Source organism: Varanus komodoensis, unplaced genomic scaffold (genome assembly GCF_004798865.1).
Source record: "Varanus komodoensis strain SLA01 unplaced genomic scaffold, ASM479886v1 scaffold45, whole genome shotgun sequence".
NCBI lineage: Eukaryota > Metazoa > Chordata > Lepidosauria > Squamata > Varanidae > Varanus > Varanus komodoensis.
This window is the reverse complement of record NW_025336011.1, coordinates 5,263,667-5,287,077: the sequence shown is the minus strand read 5'-3', so window position 1 is coordinate 5,287,077 and position 23,411 is coordinate 5,263,667. Positions and strand designations below refer to the sequence as shown.

Here is a 23,411-nt window from a genome sequence, read left to right as displayed (position 1 = left end):
GAAAATTTCTCACGGGCTACAGTCCAATGCTGAGCAAAGGCAAAATGGGAAGGGCCATCCCATGCCCAGATATGCCCACCTATTTTAGTTTAAAACCCATCCTGCCAGTAACCAAACCTTATGAGAGGCATTTCAGTCTTTTAATATTGGGGGGGATAACTTTACAAAAGCTGGATGACCATCAAATGATTGGTGTTTGGAAGGGAAGGGGAAAGGAGCTGGGGGAAGGAAGCATGGCTGTTTGGGGAACCCCATAGAATTGGATTTGGCTCTTGGGCCTGCAGGTATGCACTCATGCTTTACACATAGAAGATTTCATAGGGCACTGTCTCAAAGGGCGTACCATGTAAAAATACACTAGGAAACAGCAGAAGAAAGGGAAGGAAATGGAGCTAAAGGTGAATAGGGGGAGAATGCATGATTGTTTCAGTTGATGGATACAGGCTGTCCAAGCTCATCTTCAGGAGTGTGAGAGTGCCTAGAGGCTTCCCTGCCCCCACTAGAAGCCCTCCCCAATACCACACTTCTCTATACATCCTGAAGGTGAGAAGAGAAAGAGTTGGGGCCTCAGACTGAGGCCAGGATACTGCTTTGATGGCACATGGCAACAACCTGAACACAGCTTGAACCCCATTGATTCCGGCAAGCCCTCCCCAAGGCAGCCCCCTCACTATCAGTCAATTTGGGGTAGGGAGGTATAGGCCAAAATCGGGTAACTTAGAATTGGCCCAGACTTCAGGGACCACCACATCTAACTCTTAATTGAGATACAGGTCAGGAACCAAGAAATTTAAAATATGTGGGCTTGTTGAGAGATGTAAGCGTTAGACAACACTGTCTGCCTTCGTGAAAGGGAATCAACTCTGGATGCAATAGAAATTGGATTCATAGGAAGATTCAGAAGATAAGACTCACTGGGGCTGTGAGATCAGCAGTTGGAAGGGAGTGTGTGGAAGATCAGTATAAGAATTTGGGTCACAGCTAGGCCACTGGAGCTCTGTGCACTTCTACAGCAGCTGCAAACTCTCTTGCTTCTCCTCTTTAGGCCTCCCCGAACCTTTCCACACAGCAGGAAGCTGAGCGCCAGGCCATCCAGTCCTTGCGCCAGGGGGGTGCCTTGACAAGCAAGTTCCTGAGCATGTCATCCATCCCCAGCTGCCTTCTGGGGGTGGCCCTTGAAGGCGAGACCAACAACCACGGGCATGCGTCCTTGCTTCAGCACGTTCTGCTCCTGGAACAGGCACGACAGCAGAACACACTAATTGCTGGTGAGTGGGAGCAGAGGAGGCGACACAGGCACTCTTTAGGTCAGTGTAGTGGCAGCTTGATTGGAAAGGAACCACTGCTTAACCATTTAACTGCTGCTGTTGTCAGCAGCTGTGAGCAACTAGGATATGGGGCAGCTGCATATTACTGTGCAGGAGTCGGGCTGGTGGATGCCCAGCAGTGTGAGTCAGTGACTTCATTCACCTGTGCCCGTCCTGAGTACCAGCCACGCACCCGTGATGTGATGCTGTTCAGCAGCAGCAACCAACTCTGGGTTAGTGTCAGCTGAAGGAGTTCTTACAGAAAACCACTCTAATTTCTTTTCAGCATTGCTTCTTCCTTAGCAAAATGGGAATTGTGCTAATCTAAGTTTTATTGGGAGGAATAGGGAAGATTATGTTGATAAAGCAATTTGTGTAGTCAAAGCACTAATAAATCATCTGAATAAATAAATAATGAGGACTAGCAACTTGTCCATGGCTTTTTGTGTTTAAATGAAAGGTAGAAATGTGATGCCTCATTCTGGAAACTGTCCAGAGCATAACCTCTGATTCCTTCACCACAGTTCCTCTGCACGGCCAATCCCCTCTGGTGACAGGGGAGCGCATCCCCTCTAACCTACGGACTGTAACCAAGTTGCCTCGACACCGCCCACTGAGCCGCACCCAATCGTCACCACTGCCTCAGAGCCCTCAAGCGCTGCAGCATTTGGTTGTGCAGCAACAGCATCAGCATTTCCTGGAGAAACAGAAACAGCAGCAGCAGATCCAGTTGGGAAAGGTGGGTGGAAAAGGAGCTGTCTCATTTAGTGAGGGTCAGGGGAAGGTTTCTGTAATACCAGTGGGCCAGAATTTATTTAGATATATATATATAAATATATATAAATATATATTTACATTTATATACCACTTTGTTCGTCTTGCAAGAAGCCCAAGGCAGTTTATGTCGTACTCCCTTTTCTTTTAATCCTCACAACAACCTAGTGAAATAGGTTAGGCTGAGAGACAGAGACTGGTCCAAAGTCACACAGAACTAGAAACTGGATCTCCTGAATCCAGCACTCTCACCCCTGCACCATAATGTCTCTTTAATTTATTAGCTGTTGGGTGGTAAGCTAATCAAGGATAGTGTGTAGGAGTCAGGGGCCATGGCCTTTCTTTTCTCCTCCTCCTCATCCTCCTTCCAGAATGCCCCAAACAGGCTAAGACTGAAGCCTCCCAGCCAGCACCTGCCCATCCTGTGACAGGGGAATAGAGCCAGGCATGCACTGCCATCAGTTTCCTTTCTTTCCTGCCGCTAGTTGAACATGGCTGGGGCCCAAAGACTCTTTCTGATGACAGAAAACAGAGCTGAGCATCAGTTTCTCACCACTGATTTCAAAATGGTTAGTTAGCTGAAGTAAGATCCTTCTTCTTCCATTCTTTCTTTCCTCTCTTTTGTAGATCATCACTAAGACTGGGGAGCTGCCACGGCCACCCACAACGCATCCAGAAGAGACAGAAGAGGAGCTGACGGAGCAACAGGAGTCCTTGGGCCTGGGCCTGGGCTTGGGCCTGGGCCAGGGGCCCTTCATGGTTGATGGGCCAACGGAGAGTGAGGGAACGCAGGATGACCTGGAAGAGGAGGAAGAGGAGATCAAGGAGGGAGAGGAGGAGGAGACGGTTGAAGAGCAGGGCCGTCTTCAAGTAAAGGATGAGGCTGGGGAGAGCAGACTGGGAGAAGAAGAGCAGGAGGTGGAGGAACTTGGAGTGACTTATAAGCAGGTGAGTCCTGCATTAAAACCAGTTGTCTATTAACACTGAGAAGTCTCCATTCTTTTGAAGGGAAGAGGCATATAAAAGAAGGATCTGCTTGAAACCCCTTCCTGTAAGACCAGGGTGGGCAACCATTCTTTGGTTGGGGGCCAAAGCCAGCAGTGGGTAAGATGAAGCCTAAAGAAGGGTGGGTCATCCCTTTTCTCTGTCTGCCACTTGCTTCTCTCTTTCTCTCCTCTTCTGTCCTCTCTGCTGGCCTGCCAAGAGAAAGGCAGATTCTTGCCATTGGTCTGTATGGATTGCCTATGGAGGGATTTTGAAGTTAGGCTGAGGGCTGCATGACATTGGACTGAATGCTACAGGTAACCCTAAGGCTGTAGGAGACTCGCCCGCATGCAGAACATCAGTCCATCTTTTTATGTACGTGTGGATACAATGGGAAAGACACATAATTCTCAGTTGTAGGCATCCCTGTTGTCAGATGTGTGAGGATCTCCACATAGGTATGAGGCTGGAGAGCTTTCATTTGTGGTCTGAGAGTTGTGCTTCCTTGTGTGCAAGTATGTGAAGATTCAAACTTACTCAGCACACCCCTCACTAAGGCACCATATGGCCAGTTCAGGTGCAGCGGATAGCACTCCAGTTCTAGAGTTCCCCAGTACTTATAATAATGGGAGGATCGGGCTTTCTTGCATCTCTTTTCAATTCCCTGTTTGGCATGGTGGATTGTGTATGTCTCTTCAGACACTGCTGGTGGGAAAATCATGTGCAAAAGGCCAAGGGTTTGGAAAGAGAGCAGAGATGGCAAGAACCCCACATGTCTATGAGGAAAGCCAAGTGTGAGAGCAGCAGATCTGGGTGGGATTATTGCTGGCTGAGCTGAGGAGAAAGTGTGGCAGGTTTGCTGGTCCCTTGGCACTCACCTGTGGCAAAGTGATGCTGTGAGAAGAAGTGGAAGGGTGCAAGAGGAGGCATGGCTGGTTGGGAAGTGCTGGGAGTTGTAGTTCCACACAACGGCAGGGTACCAGATTGAGAGAGGTGAAAATGATGTTTGCAAGTTAGAACTAAAAGCTGAGAGGGAGGGGCCCCAAAGACATGCTCATGGTACTGGGGAAGTATTATGAGATCCGCTCCCCTTGCAAGCCCCCAAGGAACAGAACGGGGATAGAAGTAGAACAGGGCGCCATAGCCTTGGAAGAACAGCAATACAAGGCAGCCGGGAGCCCTCTGTCTGGGCACACCCACAGTAATGCACACTGGCTTGGCTGGCTTTACATGGGGATTAAGAGGGCTCTGTGCAGCCTCCAGGTTCAGAGGCACCGTGGCACTGACTCTCTAAAGCTGAGGAACAGCCAAAGCAGAAAGCAGTTGCTTCAGTGTCGTGCCTCTGTGCTCATTCGAAAGAAAAGACTGCTCGAGATAGACCAGCAGGACCCTTCTTGTGTTCTTCTGACATACTGGGGGTGGCAGGGTCTTGCCTTTTGACCATGCAGTGGGTTGTGTCTGGTAGGAGGTAGGAGACTGAAATATAGCCCTGTAGGAGCAAGCAGAGTGAAACTCCCAGGAATCTAGGGGGTGCATTGCTGAGGACATAATCCTGAAGGAGACAGAAGGCAGCATCCCTCCCCCATTTATTCATCCATTCATTCATCAAGTAATGGAATCCCCTAAAGGGGAGTGATTCATCTTCCACCCCACAGGCACTCTCCCTGTCTTCTGCCCTTGTTTCATGTGCATCCTTTCCATTTCTCTGCATCATCTTTGAGTGTGACTCATCTTTCTTTCCTTCATTTCTTTTGTGCATCTAAATATTTCACCAGCACCATGCTGGAATGTGTGTTTGCAAAGATGAAAGTCTCCATCTCCAGAATGAAAGAAATCAGAAAAAGATAGTGAGGAGGATAAAAGAGAAACTGCTTGATGACATTTTAATCTCTGCTGCTTGTAACTAACTGTATTTATTGTGTCTTTGTTTTTATGAACATGAGTTGTGAATTTTATTTTTGTTTCTTTGGTATGTCACTCTGAGAGCTTTTAGCTACTGGGTGACTAACTATTTCAGAAATAAAACAGTTTTGAACTGAGTCAGGGATTATTCCTAAAATGGATGTAGTCAAGTTTGGGAAGACTCTACATTTTTATTTCCTACAGCAGGTGTAGGCAGCAAATAGATCTGCAGAATTTTTGTCTTCATCTCCTGATGTTCCTTACCATTGGCTTTGCTGACAGGAGCTTCTGGCTGTTGAAGCCCAAGACATCTGGAGATCTACCTTCTGCTCAAGCCTAGTCTAGAGCATGTCATGCCATAACAGTCCAATCCAAGCTAATTCACGTCAGCAGCATGGAAGCATGAAAAATTGGGGTTAAGTAAGGGAGTTGTGTAATTGCTTTACCATATTCCCAAGTTTCATTTTTCTTTCCAATAGGGTCTGACATGGCCACTGATGACCAAGTCTTGTAAGTCTGTGCAGTGCTCAGACTAAATCAAGCTGTAGACCTATAGTCAGCGATTTCAGTGGGTCTGTTAAGTGTGACTAGGTTTGAATCCAATCCAGCATTTGGGTTTCCTCATGGTGCGTTAGACTTTTCAGTGCTAAGTAAACAGTACAAGCTTGGAAGAATTGTATATAAATGAGACAGCCTTCAGTGAGTGCTCACATGTTTAGGCTCCACATCTGAACAGTTGCTTTATTGGAGTAATGGAACCTTTTTAATGTGTTCTTCATGTGTTCCTTTTTTTCCTCTTCCTGCCTTCCTCCCTTGCACAATTTTGGCAGGTGTTTGCAGATGCACATCAGCTTCGGTCCCTTCAGCTGTACCAGACCCCCCTGAGTATCAGCACTCTACCCCATCAAGTCCTCAGCCGCACCCAGTCTTCACCTGCCAGTACTAGTCTGAAGAGCAGTACAGCTGAACCCTTGGCCAATCACCTTTTCACTACAGGTAGGAGGTGGTGTAAACTTGTGTCTCCCTGAGCAACGGATACTTTCTACCAAAGCTGCAAGATATGTATTTGCTTGTTCCGCTGCTATATCCCCTGCCCTAAAACTACTCTTCTAGATAGCGAGTAAAATATATACTGCAGATGTTTGCAGCCCTCTTTGTATTACACATTCCATGGCTCTGGAGCTGGTGTCTGTCACAAATTAATCCCTTCCCTGCGGGCACATCTCTGTCAGTAGCCCTCCATCCTGAACCTAGGTACGCTTTGGGACCACTTGATGCCATGTAAGAAGAGCCTAATTCTGATATAGTAAATCTGGGCTGCTTCAGGTTCTTTAATTGTTCTCCTTATCATTTTAAAAGCTTGAGAAAACAAAATGGTCTTTGCTTGGTGCTAATATGGCAATATAATAGCAAACCTCTCTGGGGAGAGCATTCCATAACTGAGGTGCCACCACTGAGAAGGCCTGGCTCTTTAGGTCGCTATCTCAGATTGTAAGGGCATGCGCTGGAGGGTCTCTTTTGAAGGCCTTAGTATGTGGGTAGGTACTTATGGAAAATGGTTGGTCTTTCAAATAACTGTGCATTCAGTGTGCTTGAGCTTCCCATGCACATCTTCCACAGTGTAGAAAACAGGAATTACTTGGAATGAGCTCCCAGATTTCTGTGTCAGACCTGCATTTAGTATTGAATCATATGAAGTATTGGATGCCATTGTGCATGTGCGGAGTGTATTTTCTTCCATGAAAACACCAAAAGTGACTCATGGACTTCCAGCATTGAGGAAAATGCTTTTGGTTCAGAAAGTGCAATTTCCAAGAATTTTTAAGCTCCTGCCACTTTCATTCTAGAAATTAAACACTGTTGGAGATTTGGTGGTCTAGCCAGCATTGCCATAATCTCACTAGTTTCCCTTCTCTTTCTCTCTCTTTCCCCTTCCCTGCAATTGTTCTCCTTTCCTGCCCTCTGACAGGCATAGTTTATGACACATTCATGCTGAAGCATCAGTGTACATGTGGAAACACTAATATTCACCCAGAGCATGCTGGGAGAATCCAGAGTATCTGGTCCAGATTACAGGAGACAGGGTTGCTAAGCAAGTGTGAGGTAAGAATCCTCAGAGTGGAAGCCTTCTGACAGCAAATGGTAAGGCAGCTACAAGGGCTGGGTTGAAAACCAAGTTTTAGGGAATGTTGTTAAAGTGGAAGGAAACTCCTAGCCTACAATGTTGGATACCTGAAAAACAAGAGCATAATTTTGTGGCGTTTTAAAGATAAATATATTTATTATGGCATAAGCTTTCATAGACCAGAATGTATTTCATCATGTGCTCAGTAAATGTGTATATTCTTATTTTGATAATAAATGTGTTCATTTTTAAGGTGCCACGAGATTACTTACTGTTTTTGCTGCAACAGAGTAACCTACTACCTCTCTGAAAACTAATCTGTTGAAAGGGCAATACTATGTGTGCCTAGACAGGAAGCAGTCTTATGATTCTATGCGCCCCCAGCCAGAATGGCTGACTGGAGGAGTGCTAGGAGCTTTAAGACTTTTCTATCTTTAAGCACATATAGATGACACCCTAAGAGGATAAAAAGTACCCCAGCAGACAAAGATACCTAAATATACTGAATCATAGCCAGTATCTCAGATACAAAAGGGAATGACCATCAAAGGAACTATAAAAAATAATAGCCACTATAACTACGTATGGCATGTAGTCTTAGTATGTAGAGACACTGTGCTTCTCCCCCAAAGGGTCAGTGTGTACTGGGGAAAGTCGGTACTCCTGTAACATTAGTATTATATACACAATCCTGTAGATCAGCCTTCCTCATCCTGGCGTCCATTAAATGTTTTGGACTCCAACTCCTGTCAACCCCAGATAGCATAGTGAATGGTTAGGGATGGAGCGGTTGTAATCTAAAGCATCTGGGATGCACCAGGTTTGGAAGACTGCTGTAGGTGTAACAAACCACAAACCTATAATACCTGATTCTGTAATAGCCCATGTACAATATTAATGATCATGTTCCTGCATGAAAAACATACATATGCTCCCCTTTTGCTATTCCAGTAATTTTCAAGCAGGTTACTTGTTACGTTTTCCATGCAGGAACGTGTATTGACATTATAAGAATGTTGACTTCCCCCTGGGCTGAACATCAATTATTTACTGAACCTTCTGGGGAAAACATCTATGCTATAGAAAACTTCTATGCAAAAACATCTATGCAAACTTGATGTCTGCCACATCTTCAAAATTAGCTCTGTGGGTGAGTCTTTTGCTCATTTACTTCCTTAACACATTCAAAAATGCAAGGAAAAAAACTGTGCAGAAGTATTATCTCTATATAACAAGATCCTTGCGTTCCTGACAGAAATTGGCTTGAAGCCAGTGAGGCAAAGTTGCTGGCCAAGTATGAGAACCCTGTCTCAGTATTTTACAGAACATTCAAACACAGATGCATGCATGCACATGCACTCATACCTCGTTGTCACCTAATTAATTAATTAACAGGGACAGCGACAGCAGTAACCTTTCTGTACCACCCAAAGCTCTCTGCAAGGTTCACAAAATTAAATCACCCATCCAGATTTCAACTAGGCCTGACCCTGCTTAGCTTCCAAGATTCCAACCCAAAAAATTAACATTGTCTGAGGGACAATAGGTTAGTTTGGATTCCCAGTTCCAAGGCCCCTCCTCCCACTTTGCATACGATGCACTTGGCAATTCGTGTTCTTCTGAGGATTGGGCTGTTCTTGAGTAATCTGCTTTTGTGTCTAGAAGCCAGTTCACTAGATTCATGGAGTATTATCCTCAATGAGCAGAAATATGCACAGATGGATATATAGCAGGGACAGGGTGGAAGGTAAATAAAGGACCAGAAAATGCAAGAAACAGAATCTGTGACATTTCTATGCAAACCTCACATGTATGCGTACAAATATAGTGGCTACTTGACAACAGCAGTGTTCAACAATAATGCATTCCTCCTAGCTTGGATATGCTAATTAAATGCCTAATAGAAGAGAAAACCAGACTTGCATAACAAATACAATGAAACTTACTAGGGAAACTCTAGTTGAAGAGAAGACTTTATTTACAAGGCACTCTTCTTTCTACTTTAGGATTCCTAATTAAAGCCATTATCAAAATACTGAGGCCTCAGGACAGCCAAATGTTAGCATTATGGATTCAGAGCAAGTGTGGAAAATTTGGAAAGAGAAAATATATGCCATTGCATATGGAAATGGTATGATACATTAAGGGTGCAATCCTTTGCATGGTTAGGCAGAAAATGGCCTACAACTCTCACCATGCCACAGTGTTGACTGTAGCCTGGTGGCAGTTGCGGGTCCTTTTTCTATCCAAACATATATAGGATTGTGTCTTATTTCAATGTGCATACTCAAAAATGAGTTTGAATATGAAAAAAGGTGAACCCACTAGAGTCTTGTTGAGTTTTTAGCCATTACACATCAATACGTGAATTAAGGCTATATATTACAAAGCTAGATTCTGTCGCAGTGTTGGCTTTTTTTGGTTCTTCTGAAGGTCATTCTCTGTTTGCGTCTTGTATCACTAGATATTATGATTTTATCAGTTTGGGTTGCTTTTTTGTTTTGTTCCATGCACGTTGGTAATTCAATTCTGCTCCACTCCTGCCCTGATCAATCAATAGGACTATGGGCTTTAGGTATGTTGTTTAAAAAACAACAAAAAGAAAATTGGTCATCTAAATAAGCTGTCCTCAAGTTTGAAGTTGGCTTGCTTCAACCCAACCATAGTTAACATTATCCATAGTTCATTAGTTCAAATGATACAACAAGCTGTGGTTAAGCAAAGCTTTCAAACTCCTCTTCTAAATGGGCAAAGGATATTAGTGTGATGTCCAAACTGGGTCAATGTGTAAAATTTACAACATACTGCTATGCTTTTATGCTGTATTTATATTATTAATAACAACAACAACAACATGAATAACTAAAAAGAATAAATTGCACACTTATCTGGGAGTAAGGGTATAATCCTGTGCAGGTTTAGACAAAAGATGACTAAACTCTGAACTTTTTTTCTATCTAAACCTGCATAGGATTGCACTTTCAATGTAACATAGGAAGCTGTATTACACGAGGTCAGACTATTAGTTAGTTTGGCCCAGTAATGTCTACTCTGACTGGCAGCAATTCTTCATTTCTAAAGCAGAGGTCTCACTTTCCCATCTCCTGTGAACCCGATCTTTCTGAGTGGAGATATTAAACACTGAATCTTGGATCTTCTAAATGTAAGGTGTCTGCTAAGGTCCTTTCCATTTGGCAAGATGTATCTAGCCAACTAAATTACTCCTCTGCAAGGAGCTAGTAGTGCGCCATCACTGACTCTCTGGAGTGATCGTGAGACACAAATGCATCAGAGACTAGGGATGTATCTAACATGGGCTCAGAACCACAGAAACCAAAATGAATTTATCTGGCAGCAGCTGAGCGTTAAAACATTTTGAAACTGAATTAAGGGTGCTATCACAAGTGTTGCTAAGAATACTTATCTTTGTGGTGTCTGGTTTTAGACTTGTGAAAACAGTTAATGTATTACTTAAAATGGTAAGCATTCATTTTTAATGCAAGAGATAGTCCTTTGAAATCTGGCTGTTTTTAAAAATTGTATGGTGGGGTCATCCTGTTTCCTTGAGCAAGACAACATGGTCTTAAAGATTTGCATTATCAATTGCCACTTTTTCACTATAGCAACGTCAGGGTCTCTGCCTAGGGACATGGCCTCTACCACATCAGGAAATGCTGGGTGTGATATTTCTAAGAGCATGAAAATGTTAACATTTGAAGATGCACAATGCAGGTGGGTGTGAAATCACTGAGGGCAAATGAGACATTTTGGGAAATGCAGTGTGTGTGTTGTGTTGTGAAAGTATCTTCAATTTGTAGCACAAGATAAATTTCCAGCCTGGTAATACTCACCGGCTCTTGTCACTTTTTCTGGTATAGATCTTGACTGCTTTATTAATGCGATTTTCAAAACCTGACCTATATCAAAATATTAACTCTCCCGGACAGTTGATGACACGCAAATAAGTCCCCTGCAAACCTCCTTGAGGGTATGAGCAGGCTAATTCTCGAAAAGGAAGGTGAGGAGGCACACCTCTTTGGAGGCTGTGCCACCTCAGGCTGTAGTTTGGGGTGAGTGCTCAGAAAGGCATTCGAGACAGGATTAATAAACAGATGCAGCTTCGCACAAGCCCTAACTCAGTGAAAGGATGCATGCCATGCACACACATTTCTCGGGGAGCAAGCTGGGAAAAGCCTAAGACCTTGCAGAACTGCTACCAGTGAGAGCAAACAAAATGTGGCAACCGGATGAATGGTCTGGTTCCATGCAATAATGCTCACATTTTTACATGGAGTAATAACAGATCTCTTGTCGGGATAAATGTATCTCCAGGCTGTGTTGAAACCTTCACTAACAGTAGACCCCCTTTTAATATAAGACTGGAACATTGTAAAAAAGTTCCTAAAAACTCTAATTATAATAATTAGAGTTATTATTAGAGTTATTATTAGTTTTTAGGAACTTTTTTTACAATGTTCCAGTCTTATATTAATAATAATAATAATAATGTTATATTTCTATACCATCTGTAGCCAAAGCTTTATGGTCAGTTCACAACATTTTAAGTCACCCATCCAGATTTCAGCCAGGTCCGACCCTGCTTAGCTTCCAGGATTAGGCAGATTTTTAAGGTGGCAATTACTCCAGTGTATTTTGAAGTGCAAAAGATAGTAGGGACACTAACTGCAAAGCAAGCTTTTATCCATGCCTTATTTACAGTTTAGATGGGTAAATACAATAAAAGTTATACAAATATCAGATTGGGCTAGAAGGGGGAAGGTGTGAAAATTATGTGGAATTTCATCCCTTAGCTGGAAGTTGCAGATCAGCTAGTCAAGAGATGGGGAGGGGGGTATGCAGCCTTACTGGACTGTAGCTCCCATCACCCCTTACCTGGGGCAGGTGGGAATTGTAGTCTAACAATACCTGATGGGCCACATGTTCCTCACCTTTGCTGCAGGCTGATGTATCTGTATACTGAAAGTGGCATAACATTGGCGCTATTCTAGCAAAACTCTGCTCCAGCTCTTGAAGAACAGAATCCATACTGATCTTAAAAATAATTGAGAAAGTGATACTGATGGCAGAGAGCGTCTATAAAGGCATTTCAACACTGGCGCATGCACTTCTGTCCCAATCCCTCTCTTTCTCTCTCTCTCTTTTCTACTAGAGGATCCGAGGCCGGAAAGCAACATTGGATGAAATTCAGACAGTCCATTCCGAGCATCACACGTTATTATATGGAACCAGTCCCTTGAACCGGCAAAAACTTGACAGCAAGAAATTACTAGGTAGGAACTTTACCAGATCACATAATTCTGCTTTTTTGATGCAGAAGCTTAAATTTGGAAGCTTAAAAACCCCTCACAGTGTGACTGAAATCTGCATTTTTCTGGGTTGCAGGGTAAGGGCAGAAAATTTGGTCTTGAATCTGGAGAGGGAAGCATTAAGTTTACCAGAAGACATGATCAGAACACTTCTAATATAAGAATTTTAACTTGTCTTTAAATCTTAATGCTGCATTCATGAGGACTAGAAACTCGCTATTTTTATAAAAAGTTTACTTTTCCTGCATTGTATGAACAAAATGAATATTGCATGGTGATTTTGGCAATAAATAGGCATCCCTGATTACATTTGCTGAGTGACTGCAGTTCATTTATTGTGGAAAACTCTTCCTTTATAGCAAGAGCCTGGGATCCAGTTGTGGCATAGTTCTTCTGTGCTCTTCCTCTCTGCCATATTCCAGGTCTCATCCTAATGGATTTCCATGGTAAATCGGACATACGCACATGCTCCCTACCTACTGTAATGGTTTGTTGTTGTCTTCTCTGTTTTTCTCTCTGCAGGCCCTCTTACTCAGAAGATGTATACTGTCCTCCCATGTGGTGGGATTGGGGTGAGTGTGTGGCTATCAAAGGAATTATATAGATGGAGGCTGATGCCTGGGGAGGAGTGGGGAGAGGCCATTGTCCTTCTCACGTTCCTGTGTAAAAGTTGCCATTCTGCTTTGTCACTCGCTGCACTTTTTGGGAGGGGGCTCTGGAAAAGTACATGCTTTGCATGCCGAAGGCCCTAGCTAGGTTCATTCTCCAGTGGCCCAGGTCTGGCTGGAAAAGACGCCTGCCTGAAAACCTGGAGGGCCTCTGACAGTCCCTGTAGGCAGCACTGAGCTGTAATGGACCAGGGGTCTGACTTGGTATACATTTCCTGTATCTGTCTGATTTAAATCTGTCTGATTCCCCTGCACCTGTGTCTGACCACTGTGCTTCTAGGCTCCTCAGGCTCTTCTCTCTTGCTAGGAAGTGGAAACAATAGGCAAGACTTTCTTAACAAAGTACTCCAATTGTGCAGCTCCCTTTCTAGGGTTAGATTGCCTCTTTCCTTGTTAAAGTGTAAGCTGGGTGTTCTATTCTCTTATTGTTCTGCCCAGCATTTAAGTGATTTTGCATTCTGTTTTCAAATACTTTCCCCCCTGTTTTAATTTGTCTAGTAAGATTTTTGTTTTGAATATGTTTGAATTTGTATATTAGCCTTGGGGAACTTTCCAGGGGCCAAAGGAGGACCTATATAGAAGTGTATAAATAAACTATAAATAATAACATTTATGTTCTGCCAGTGCTCTGACTTTTACCTTCCATGGCAGGTTGACAGCGACACAGTATGGAATGAGATGCACTCATCCAGTGCAGTTCGCATGGCTGTTGGCTGCTTGGTGGAGCTGGCCTTTAAAGTGGCATCTGGGGAACTGAAGGTAAATTGTGCCAGCATGCAGCTTCTCATGTTGCATCCCTTTCCTTACCTGCCTGTAAGTCTTGCTTTCAAACAGAACTAGAACTGCTGAAATTTGTGTATTATGCTCACCTTAACCTTGCTTGGTGCCAGCATTTTATGGCTTAAAACCAGAGAACATAAGAGCAACACTCAGATTACTGCTATAATAGTAACTCCAACTTTCCAGCACTGGTGTCTCTTAACAGATGCAAAGTACCTTTTTAGTATAAAAGATTAGTATAAGCAGAGAGTACTTGAGCTTTTGGCAATCTGGTGTTTTCTATGCATCTCAGTGTAGAACTTCTTGTTGTACCTTCCTCTTTTTCTCACACTCCATGGCCACCTTCCTTGAGTGCGTCTCAGGGATCCACTGGAGTAGATGAACTTTTGTCTGCCCAGAGATGTTCACTTGGTGGCTTCGGGCTTTCATTCTAGCCTACCTCACAGGGTTGCTGTGGGAATAAAACACAAAGTAGTATCCCATTTACACCACCCTGAGTTCCTTGGAGGAGCAGTGTCTAAGTGGCATCAAAACAACAATAAGGACAACAATAACAACAATTACAATGCAAATTATGTAGCAATAAAACCATCCAATCTACTGAGTGCTACAAGCCATAACTGGCTGGGTCACACTTCAGGAAAGACCTGTTTGAGGGGATGCTTTTGAAGAAATTTCTAAGCCTAGGAATTGTGGGGGCCTGCCTACGATCATTTGGGAATGTGTTTAGATGCTCCACTGTAGGTGCTCAGAGACATGTAGCGCCCCCAGAACTGGGAGGCAGTCCCTCAGCTGATTGCTGAGATCGGGCCCAAATACAAGAGGTGCAGTGCTTCCTAAGGTCACTTGGTCCCAAGCTGTTCAGGGCTTTATGTGTTAACAACAACGCCCTGGAACTTGGCCCAGTAGCTTACTGGCAGCCAGTGCAGGCTTGTTTGTTTTTAGCTAGGATGCAGCTTATTATTGGAAGAGGTTCCAGTTAGCAGCCTTGTTGCTGCAGTCTGCACCAGCCGCAGCTTCCAGACCAAAACCAGTGACAGCCCCACATAAAGCACATTTCAATAATCCAGTCTTGAGGTTACCAAAGGAGTGCTTTTACCACTGTGTCTAGTATATCATGGTCCAGGAACGTCCATAGGTGGGATACCAGCTAAAGCTGGTAAAAGGCACTCCTAGCCACTGAAGTTACCTGGTCCTCAGGTGATATATCTTCATTCTTGTTCCCCCAGAGGAGTATGACCGCATGCAGAACAGGCAGCTGACCTATTTCCCAGACCTGTGATTCAGCGACTCACAGCACTTCTGTCTTGCCAAGTGTCAAACTCGGTTTATTGGCCCCCATCCACCACACCACTGCATCCAAGCACTGACTCAGAGCCTGCACAGCCACACCTGATTCAGATGTCATGAGGGGAAGAAAGAGGATGATATCATCTTCTTTCTGATGACACCTTGTGGCAAATCTCCAGCTGACTGATCTCAGAGACTTCATATAGATGTTGAATACTGTTGGGAATAAAATGGCACCCCACAGTGTAAGTGTCAAGAGGCTAAGAGTCACTCCTCCAACAGCACTTTCTGGGGCCCACCTTGTCGATAGGAAAAGAACTACTGAAATACAGTGCCTCTGATTCCCATGTCACATAATGGGTCTAAATGATTAACAGTATCAGATGCCACAGTGATATCAAATGTGAGGAGGAAGGTTGCACTGACTGCCTGATAAGACAACCAGGGCTGATTTACTGCCAAAACCAGGCCTGTGTGGTGAGCCAGGGCCCTTCTCCTGAGTAAGCACACTATTCTGGGACTCCCTTTTCCAGCAGACTTTACTGTTACAGGCCTCTGAGTTCACCCAGAGTGAAATGTTGAGCTCTCTTTAACATCAGTCATTCCCTTGCTGCTTTATAACTCCTTCAGCATCTTGCCCCAGAAGGCAGGGTGCTGTGAACTCGTGCCCATCTGTGTTCTTCCTTTCCCCCCCACGTGAACCTCCTGCTGGTGCTGGTGCCTAGCGACTGGTGCAACCATTTCAGGAGGAGGGACTTCTGTGTCCGACAAAGTACTGTGCTCTCCATCCCCACTGCCCTGCTGTGAGACATGTCCAGCCCTTCCCCATGGCTTGGTAGACCAGATAGACCAGACCCACACTGTTAACCCCTTTGCCTCTTCCCATTTGGCCTCATTCCCATGGGTGCATCAGCTGGACTCTCATCAACCCAAACCGCCAGTCCCCCCCACCCCCTTTATCTTCTCGGACGTTCCCTGGCCTTGGTCTGCTGTTTGGACATGCCAGGATTCCACAACAGGCTCATCCTCACTATCTGGACTTGCGTTCCCATTGAACGGGGCAGCTGCTTATGCGTGCATTTCCACCTTAATATGGTGCATGTGAAGCATAGCCTGAGCCCAGACTGGAAAGGGACTAAGAGATCATTTTCCTCCAAGAACACTTGTAGTTCTTCTGCCTCGGCTTCTGAATCACCTTATTTAAAAGTAGCATGTTTGAGACTGGCAGAAGTGAACAGAATCCTTGGTTCCAGGACAGGCCACGAGCACCTGCTTCAGAGCTTCAAGTGCCATGCCTTTGCACAATGGGGCATTAAACACACTCTGGACCAGTCCAGCCAAACGATGCTAGCAAGCCTTCATTAGCTGTGACAGAGATAGAGAGGGCATGTGCTTGGTTGCATGGCTAAGAGCACCTTGTCCATGCCAAAAGCTGCATTAGCTAAACCTGATCCCACAAATACCTTAGATGGGATATTGGACGCCTCCCTTGCAGCTGCAATAACAGTGGCATTTAAATTGTTTCTATGTCTTTTTCCCTGCTGCAGAATGGATTTGCTGTCATTCGGCCTCCAGGTCATCATGCAGAAGAGTCCACAGCTATGTGAGTGGGCAGCACAAGTATACTAAAGCTGGATAGCTCTGCTCACCTATGAAACAATAAAAGAAACAATCCCTCTTTCTTTCTGGAATCATTAAATAGAGTGGGGCTAAAGTGATTCTTTCTGCATCCATGTGAATGTCATTTTCACGATGGAACAAGTTAGAATTTTAGTTATTCTGGACAGATCAATCTGAATGGGAGGAAAAGATGAAGTGGTGGAAGATCCTAAGCCTGGTCCTATTTTGTCAGGCAGGACGGGAGTCTGTGGGGCAGTGAGGAAGCCGCATAGATTAGGTTCCTGATCCTGAGGCCTATTGAGAACACAGGTCTGACCTTGGAAGACCATGTTCTAGGACACACAGTTCCCAGGAACACCAGCAACCATATATCTATGCCCACTAATCATACTGGGGGCTTCTGGATGGGTGTGTCTGCTTTCCTTGCAGAATCCAGTCAGTGTGTGACTCTCGGGCTTCAAAATGCACTCTTGATGCTTTTAAAGAGCATGAATGAGATGTCTGAGAGCACAGGATGAAGCCACAAGATGCTGGCATGGCATTATTTACACGTATACTGTAGAGGCACCTGAAACAGAAAGAAAAAAGCCAGTGTATTAGGTGGATGACACTTTCCCCCCTCTGCCTTTATTTCAAATTGCTCAGAAGTACAGTGGCAACGTCACTGAAAGTATTGATCCACATCACAGCAGAAAATGACTTGAAAAACAGTGGACTGACTGTCTTTCCAGAATGATGGATTTTGCAGCCTGACTAATATTGGAAAAACTGTTCAATGAGTAAAATGACCAGATATGCTGCAAGTAATTGAGTTGTGAGATTCATTGCCAGGGGATAACATGACACTTTTTAAAAGGATGAAATGTAACACAAAAGACCACTGGCCCATCTAGCTCAGTATTGTTGTTTGCATTGAACTGGCTGCAGTTCTTGTGGATTTCAGACGGGGTATTTCCCAGCCCTACCTACAGCTGGATGAAACCTGGGGACTTCCACACGAGTTCTGCCCCTCAGCTATGGTCCTTTCTCATGAAATCCAGCTGCCCACCATGTTGGGGCATCTAGCTGCTTGATGAACTTTGATGTGACTCAGCATGGCATTTTTATTATCATCTTTCAGCTGCTTTTTTCTGATAATGCCTTTCTCTTCTTTAATTTCCCAGGGGCTTCTGCTTTTTCAACTCTGTTGCCATTGCTGCCAAGCTCCTCCAGCAAAAACTTGCCATCAGCAAAATCCTTATTGTGGATTGGGTAAGAGTCTCTCATTCACTCTGCACCTGAAGTCACCACTCCCTTCTGCAAGAAAGCAAACAGTGTACATGTGTGCGTGCAAACACCCCCCCCCCATTGCTTGCAGGCAGTTCAAGCCTTGGCCTCTCTGGCTGCAACCAAAACTCTGTTCCTCAACAAATTTGTGGCCATAATCAACATAATTTAGCTCCAGCTTGTGGCTAAACTACAGAGTTTTTGGTTTTGCAGGCTTTGTGGTTTCTGTCTGGCTATAATCATGTCACCCTGTTAAACCATTTCCAGTTGGTTACAGATGGAGTTACAGGCGGCATCAGGAGACCTCTGTCTTCAAATGTGGGTTGCCACCAAATACCTCCAAAGCCTCAAGTGGGAGGATGGAAGCAGTATCCCCACCTCTTTCAGATGACAAACAGAGGGGGCAGATTTTCTTGATATATTTCATACCTAGGCCCATGTATCAAGTGCAAGGGTGTGTACTCACAGTTAGGTACTCTTTATAAACTGCATCTAATGGCCAAATGTTATGTGATGCCACCCATGAAATTAGTAATGAAGTGAATGGTTTTAAGCAAGCAAATAGGCATGAGGTGGGGGTTTGATTGGAACCCTTGTGAAGTGTTGCTTGCGGGTCTGTAACCTTTTCCTCCCTGCTGCAGTCCTAATCTGGAGCCAGGTCTTGCACCAGCTGTTTATCTTAACGAACCTTTGCTAATCCTGTGAATGGCATCTCTTTTACTTTGGCCTTTTCTGGACATATGTACACATCAGATGGGAGCCAGATGGCTGCCTGTGTACAATACTAAGGAGAGCATTGAGTCCCAGGAGCTGTAAGATTAGGGAACAGTAGCCTTCCTCTTAAGAAGCTAATCACACCATGTTACTCAAGAGTGTGTGTGTGTTTGTGTGTGTTTTAACTAGGGCATTCTTCTCTAGCCTGGGGTCCTTAGATGTGTCATACTGCTGGCTGGGAATGGTGGGAGTTGTGATCTAACGCAGCCAAGCTGAGGAAGGCTGAACTAATTAAACTGTCACAGTGGGCTGTGGTATTTTTCTAACTTCAGTCCACCGCACCTACGCCATTCCTAGTGCAGCCACCCTGTACTATATTATTTAATATATTTCTATCCCACCTTTCTTCCCTGGTGGAATCCAAAGCACCATGCACAGGGGATCCCACCCATCCAGACCCTGACCTGACCCGACCCACACTTGCTTAGGTTCAGCAAGGTGGCTGTATCATGTGCCTCAAGATCAGGACCTTGAACTGATGTATGTTTAAGCTTCTCTGCCTCTTTCAGCACAGTTCTGGGTTTTCTGTTCTAGTAGAGAGGCTTCAGAATGCTCCTGTCCACTGCGCAACTTCATGCGCCAATGCTAAGATCTTATCTCTTCTTAATCCAGCCTGTGCATGCTCAGTTTCTTCAGCCTGTCCTCATAGGATTTGATGTTTGCTTGCTTGTTTTTAAATCTTGGTGGCTTTCCCTAAATCCCCTTGAACATCCCCTATGTATCCCATCCCCACTCTGGCCTGGGCCTTTCCTTTGATTTGATTGGCCTGAAGTGGTGTGCCTTTATTGACTCACTGCTTTCTTGGTTACATTCTCCTTTGTACTGGCAGGATATCCACCATGGCAATGGCACCCAGCAGGCATTCTATAGTGACCCCAATGTGCTCTATGTCTCTCTCCATCGCTTTGACAATGGCAATTTCTTCCCAGGCAGTGGAGCTCCTGAAGAGGTGAGTACACAGCTTTAATTCACTTCTGTCCTTGACTCTGAAATATACAAGATGCTATGGCAGAAACCAGCTTGAAATCTCTCTGTAATGTCTAGGTCAAAAAAGTGGATAATGTTTTAAAACAAAACACCAGCCTGAAGCATGTATGGGGAGAGAGGTGAAAATCTAGCCTGCATTTGAAGCCATATGCGGTGGCACAGTGGGTTAAACCACTGAGCCGCTGGACTGGTTGATCGAAAGGTCGACAGTTCGAATCCGCAGGCAGGGTGAGCTCCCGTACTCTGTCCCAGCTCCTGCCAATCTTGCAGTTCGAAAGCATACAAATGCAAGTAGATAAATAGATACCACTTTGGTGGGAAGGTTTAGTCATGCTGGCCACGTGACCACGGAGACTGTCTGTGGACAAACACTGGCTCCCTTGGCTAGGAAATGGAGATGAGCACCACCCCCAAGAGTCAGACATGACTGGACATTAATGTCATGGGGAAACTTTTACCTTTTAGATACATCAGTGAGGACCAGCCCAAGAGGTTCCATTAACTGTGGCAAAGGACAAGAAGTCTCTCCCCCACCCCCTGCATTTCACTGAAGCCAAACGGACTAGCATTTGAAACCTACATCTACATTGGTGGCACAACAACCCACCTGAGGACTGAAAGCTAATTTAAGGAATGCAGGGCAGAGCGCACACAGCTCTGCCTTCCCATAGCAGCCTGCAACCTCCACCTCCTACTGCCTGAGGTGAATGTCTCACCCTGCCTCATGGTGGGACTAGCCCTGTTGTCAGCAGTGGGAGCACCTAAGGGTGAAAGTAGAGTTTGCCCCACAACAGAAAGTCCTACTCCTGTAAAGGTGGATATCTGTATGCACCATAATTGGCTCTGGCAAGAGAGAGAATTGCAGAAAGAAGCAGAGCGGAGTTGTCCAGCAGCTTAACCAGTCAATGTCCCCCCTCACTGTGACGTAGCCACTTCGTGTGTGGGGAGTTTTTGCAGCCCAGGAGGCAACTTGGAAGGAGGACAGAAGCTGGAGCATTTCCACTGAGTTGCCAAGAGAGCGTTTATTTTTTCAAGAGCAGATATCTATGCTTGTCCTGTCTTCCAACGTAATTGGAGGCTAACTAGCTTTTTTCTAAGCAGACATCTGGCTCACTGCTGCCCAGGAGTCTCTCCCTCCTTTTCTCACTCTACATTTCCATGTTCTTATAGAATCCAGCTGCATGCAGTAATCCTCCCCTATTTATGCCTATATATCCTTTCCTCCTCCTTCCTGGCAACTCTGTGAATGGCCCAATAGAGAATCTACACAGGAGCCCCTTTCATTTGTAAAGCTGTGCTGGGATTTTTCCAAAACACAAGTGCTCCTCAATTAATGTGGCACAGTATCCAGCATGTTTACACTGCAGTTGAACACTACATGCGAATGTATTCTGATGCCATTAGAGAAGAAGTAAGAGGACTTTAAATGATTACATGCATTCTGTCATGTTTATCTTTAGCATATGGGCGTGTGCCACACTATAGCACTGTTCCACTTTGCCATTTTCCTTTTCTTCTTAGAGTCTGCTTACTGCATGTTTACCTTTGCTGCTGTGCAGAAATGGAGGTTTAAAAATAGAGTGTGCGGGTATCTGCTGGTGCACTGCTGCAGAGGTGCATAAGGGGAAAAACAGTGCCATCCACCCTTGCAAAGTCCCTGCTGCAAATGCCCTGAAGATCAGTGTGAAGAAAAAGCAGGGAGTGAGAGGAGGCAGAGGAGAAGGGAGGTTTCCTTCAAAGGAAGTGGGGATAATGTTGCAGAAAGGGTTGCGCAGCCCTTCCTGTCGGTAGAAGTTACAGTGCTACTGGACTGAAACTGACATGTCTTCGTCGTGTGCACAAACTGCAAACACTGGAAAAAAACAGTAATAAAAAGAGTTCCATTAAAAAATGGAGTATTGAGGGAGAAATAGTGACAGGACAGCAAGTTAGGGGATTCGCTGTAGTCCCTGTGCTAGCCGGACGTTACAGTACTGGGAAAATGCACTGGTGTTGATGGTTTGCAAGCTATGACTAAAGGCCAGCTTTTCTTACTGTGAGGTTTCTCTCTTCCAGGTCGGCAGTGGGATGGGTGTAGGTTACAATGTAAACATTGCCTGGACTGGTGGAGTGGACCCCCCAATTGGTGACGTGGAGTACCTGACCGCCTTCCGGTAGGGGTGCCAGCACTTCCTGTCCATCTTACTGGGGTCTTTCACTGACAGGGATGCTTGCATGGATGAAGTCTTGTACATGATATCCTCTCCAGGGATGCTAGATGAAGGAGGATGCTGAAGGTGGCAGTGGGTGTCTCTGTAATAGTTGCATTATCCCCTGGCCGCGTCCCAGTTGTCTTGTGTGTATGGCTTGCAGACGAGAAACAGAGATGCCATCACAGCAGCCAGTGCTGGATTTACTTCTGGAACATGGATCGCTCATAGGAGCTTGCTGCCTTTTGCCTCTTTCCTCCTCAGATTGCCACAGCTAAGACCTCCTGCATAGCTGGGTAGCCTGCTTCAGTCCATGCATCAAGTAATACATATGTCTCTGATTAGAGACATATTTGCATTTGTGTACAGCCCCTATTCCCCCCACCCCCACAGAGGTCACCATTTAAACCAAGTTCCCCCACCCTGTGTCTTCAGTTGTGGTAGACTACAACTCCCATAATCCCCACCTGGCTGTTCTGGGTGTTGTAGCCCAACATATCTAGAAGACACCATGTTGGGGAAGACTGGCTTAAGCAGTCTTCCCGTAGTGTTCCTGCAACAACACCAATTAAAATAGAAAAGCAGCCCTGTGCATGGGTTCCATTTCCCTCATAACTAGAGAAAATTTGCAACTTTCATGTAGATTATTATGAGGGGAAAGGCATAAAGATGTTGAAATGTTGCTCAGCTGAGCTACCGTAAAGATCATTGTCTAGTCTAGCTCTTTCCCTGTCTCTAGCACCATCTTCTTGGTAGGGAGCTCTGTAGCAGAAGGTTCAGGAGTCAAAATTCTTAACCTGTGGAAGCTCATGAATGTGTTAGTCTTAAAGGAACCACAAGATAGGGATGTGTGAGGAATCTGTTTTGGTGGGTGGGAATCTGCTGGATTCCTTCCATTCAGCTCCCTGGACTCCAGTCTGCCTTTCCACAGCTGCAGAGCTGGAGTTGCAGGTGAGCGTGTCCAGAAGATGCACAGGGCTCATCAGGAATAAGCCCAATGTGGCTGCTTCACAAGTGGCGTCCCTCTTCCATGTCACGTGAAGTAGCTTCTGTTTGTGCTGCTTCCCATGACACAGAAGAAGGTTGCTGGTTGTGCTCCCCCTGCTCTGCCAGCATCTTCAGACTTCTTTCTGCTTGGCTAGCTCTCCAAGCTTAAGAGAAAGTCTAAATACTAAAGGAGACATATTCCTCAGAGCTTTGAGGCATCCCTACCACAAGACTCTTTCATTGTTTTTTCTGCAGCAAATGGACTTGCCCAACCCCTCTGGAAATTGTTTTGGGAAGCAGTTGATATTGGGAAGGGACGGCAGCCCTCCAGGCATCTCTTTGATAGGCTTGCATCAGTGAGGTGCAAGTCATTGTGTAGTCAACAGAGATGGGGCTAATTTTAATCATTGTGCATTAGGGAGCTGCAGAGA

At 45.0% G+C, this 23,411-nt stretch overlaps 1 protein-coding gene across 1 annotated transcript in view; it reads left to right on the top strand.

Moving 5' to 3' along the window:
• Nucleotides 1-23,411, top strand: part of HDAC5 (histone deacetylase 5) — a 92,546-nt gene that overhangs the window by 54,794 nt on the left and 14,341 nt on the right. Inside the window, 12 exon segments of the mRNA XM_044444558.1 lie at nucleotides 1,046-1,268; nucleotides 1,832-2,046; nucleotides 2,709-3,029; nucleotides 5,798-5,963; nucleotides 6,937-7,070; nucleotides 12,263-12,383; nucleotides 12,942-12,991; nucleotides 13,739-13,846; nucleotides 16,705-16,760; nucleotides 17,941-18,028; nucleotides 19,647-19,766; nucleotides 21,860-21,957. Coding sequence (XP_044300493.1) covers nucleotides 1,046-1,268; nucleotides 1,832-2,046; nucleotides 2,709-3,029; nucleotides 5,798-5,963; nucleotides 6,937-7,070; nucleotides 12,263-12,383; nucleotides 12,942-12,991; nucleotides 13,739-13,846; nucleotides 16,705-16,760; nucleotides 17,941-18,028; nucleotides 19,647-19,766; nucleotides 21,860-21,957 — 1,700 coding nt within the window.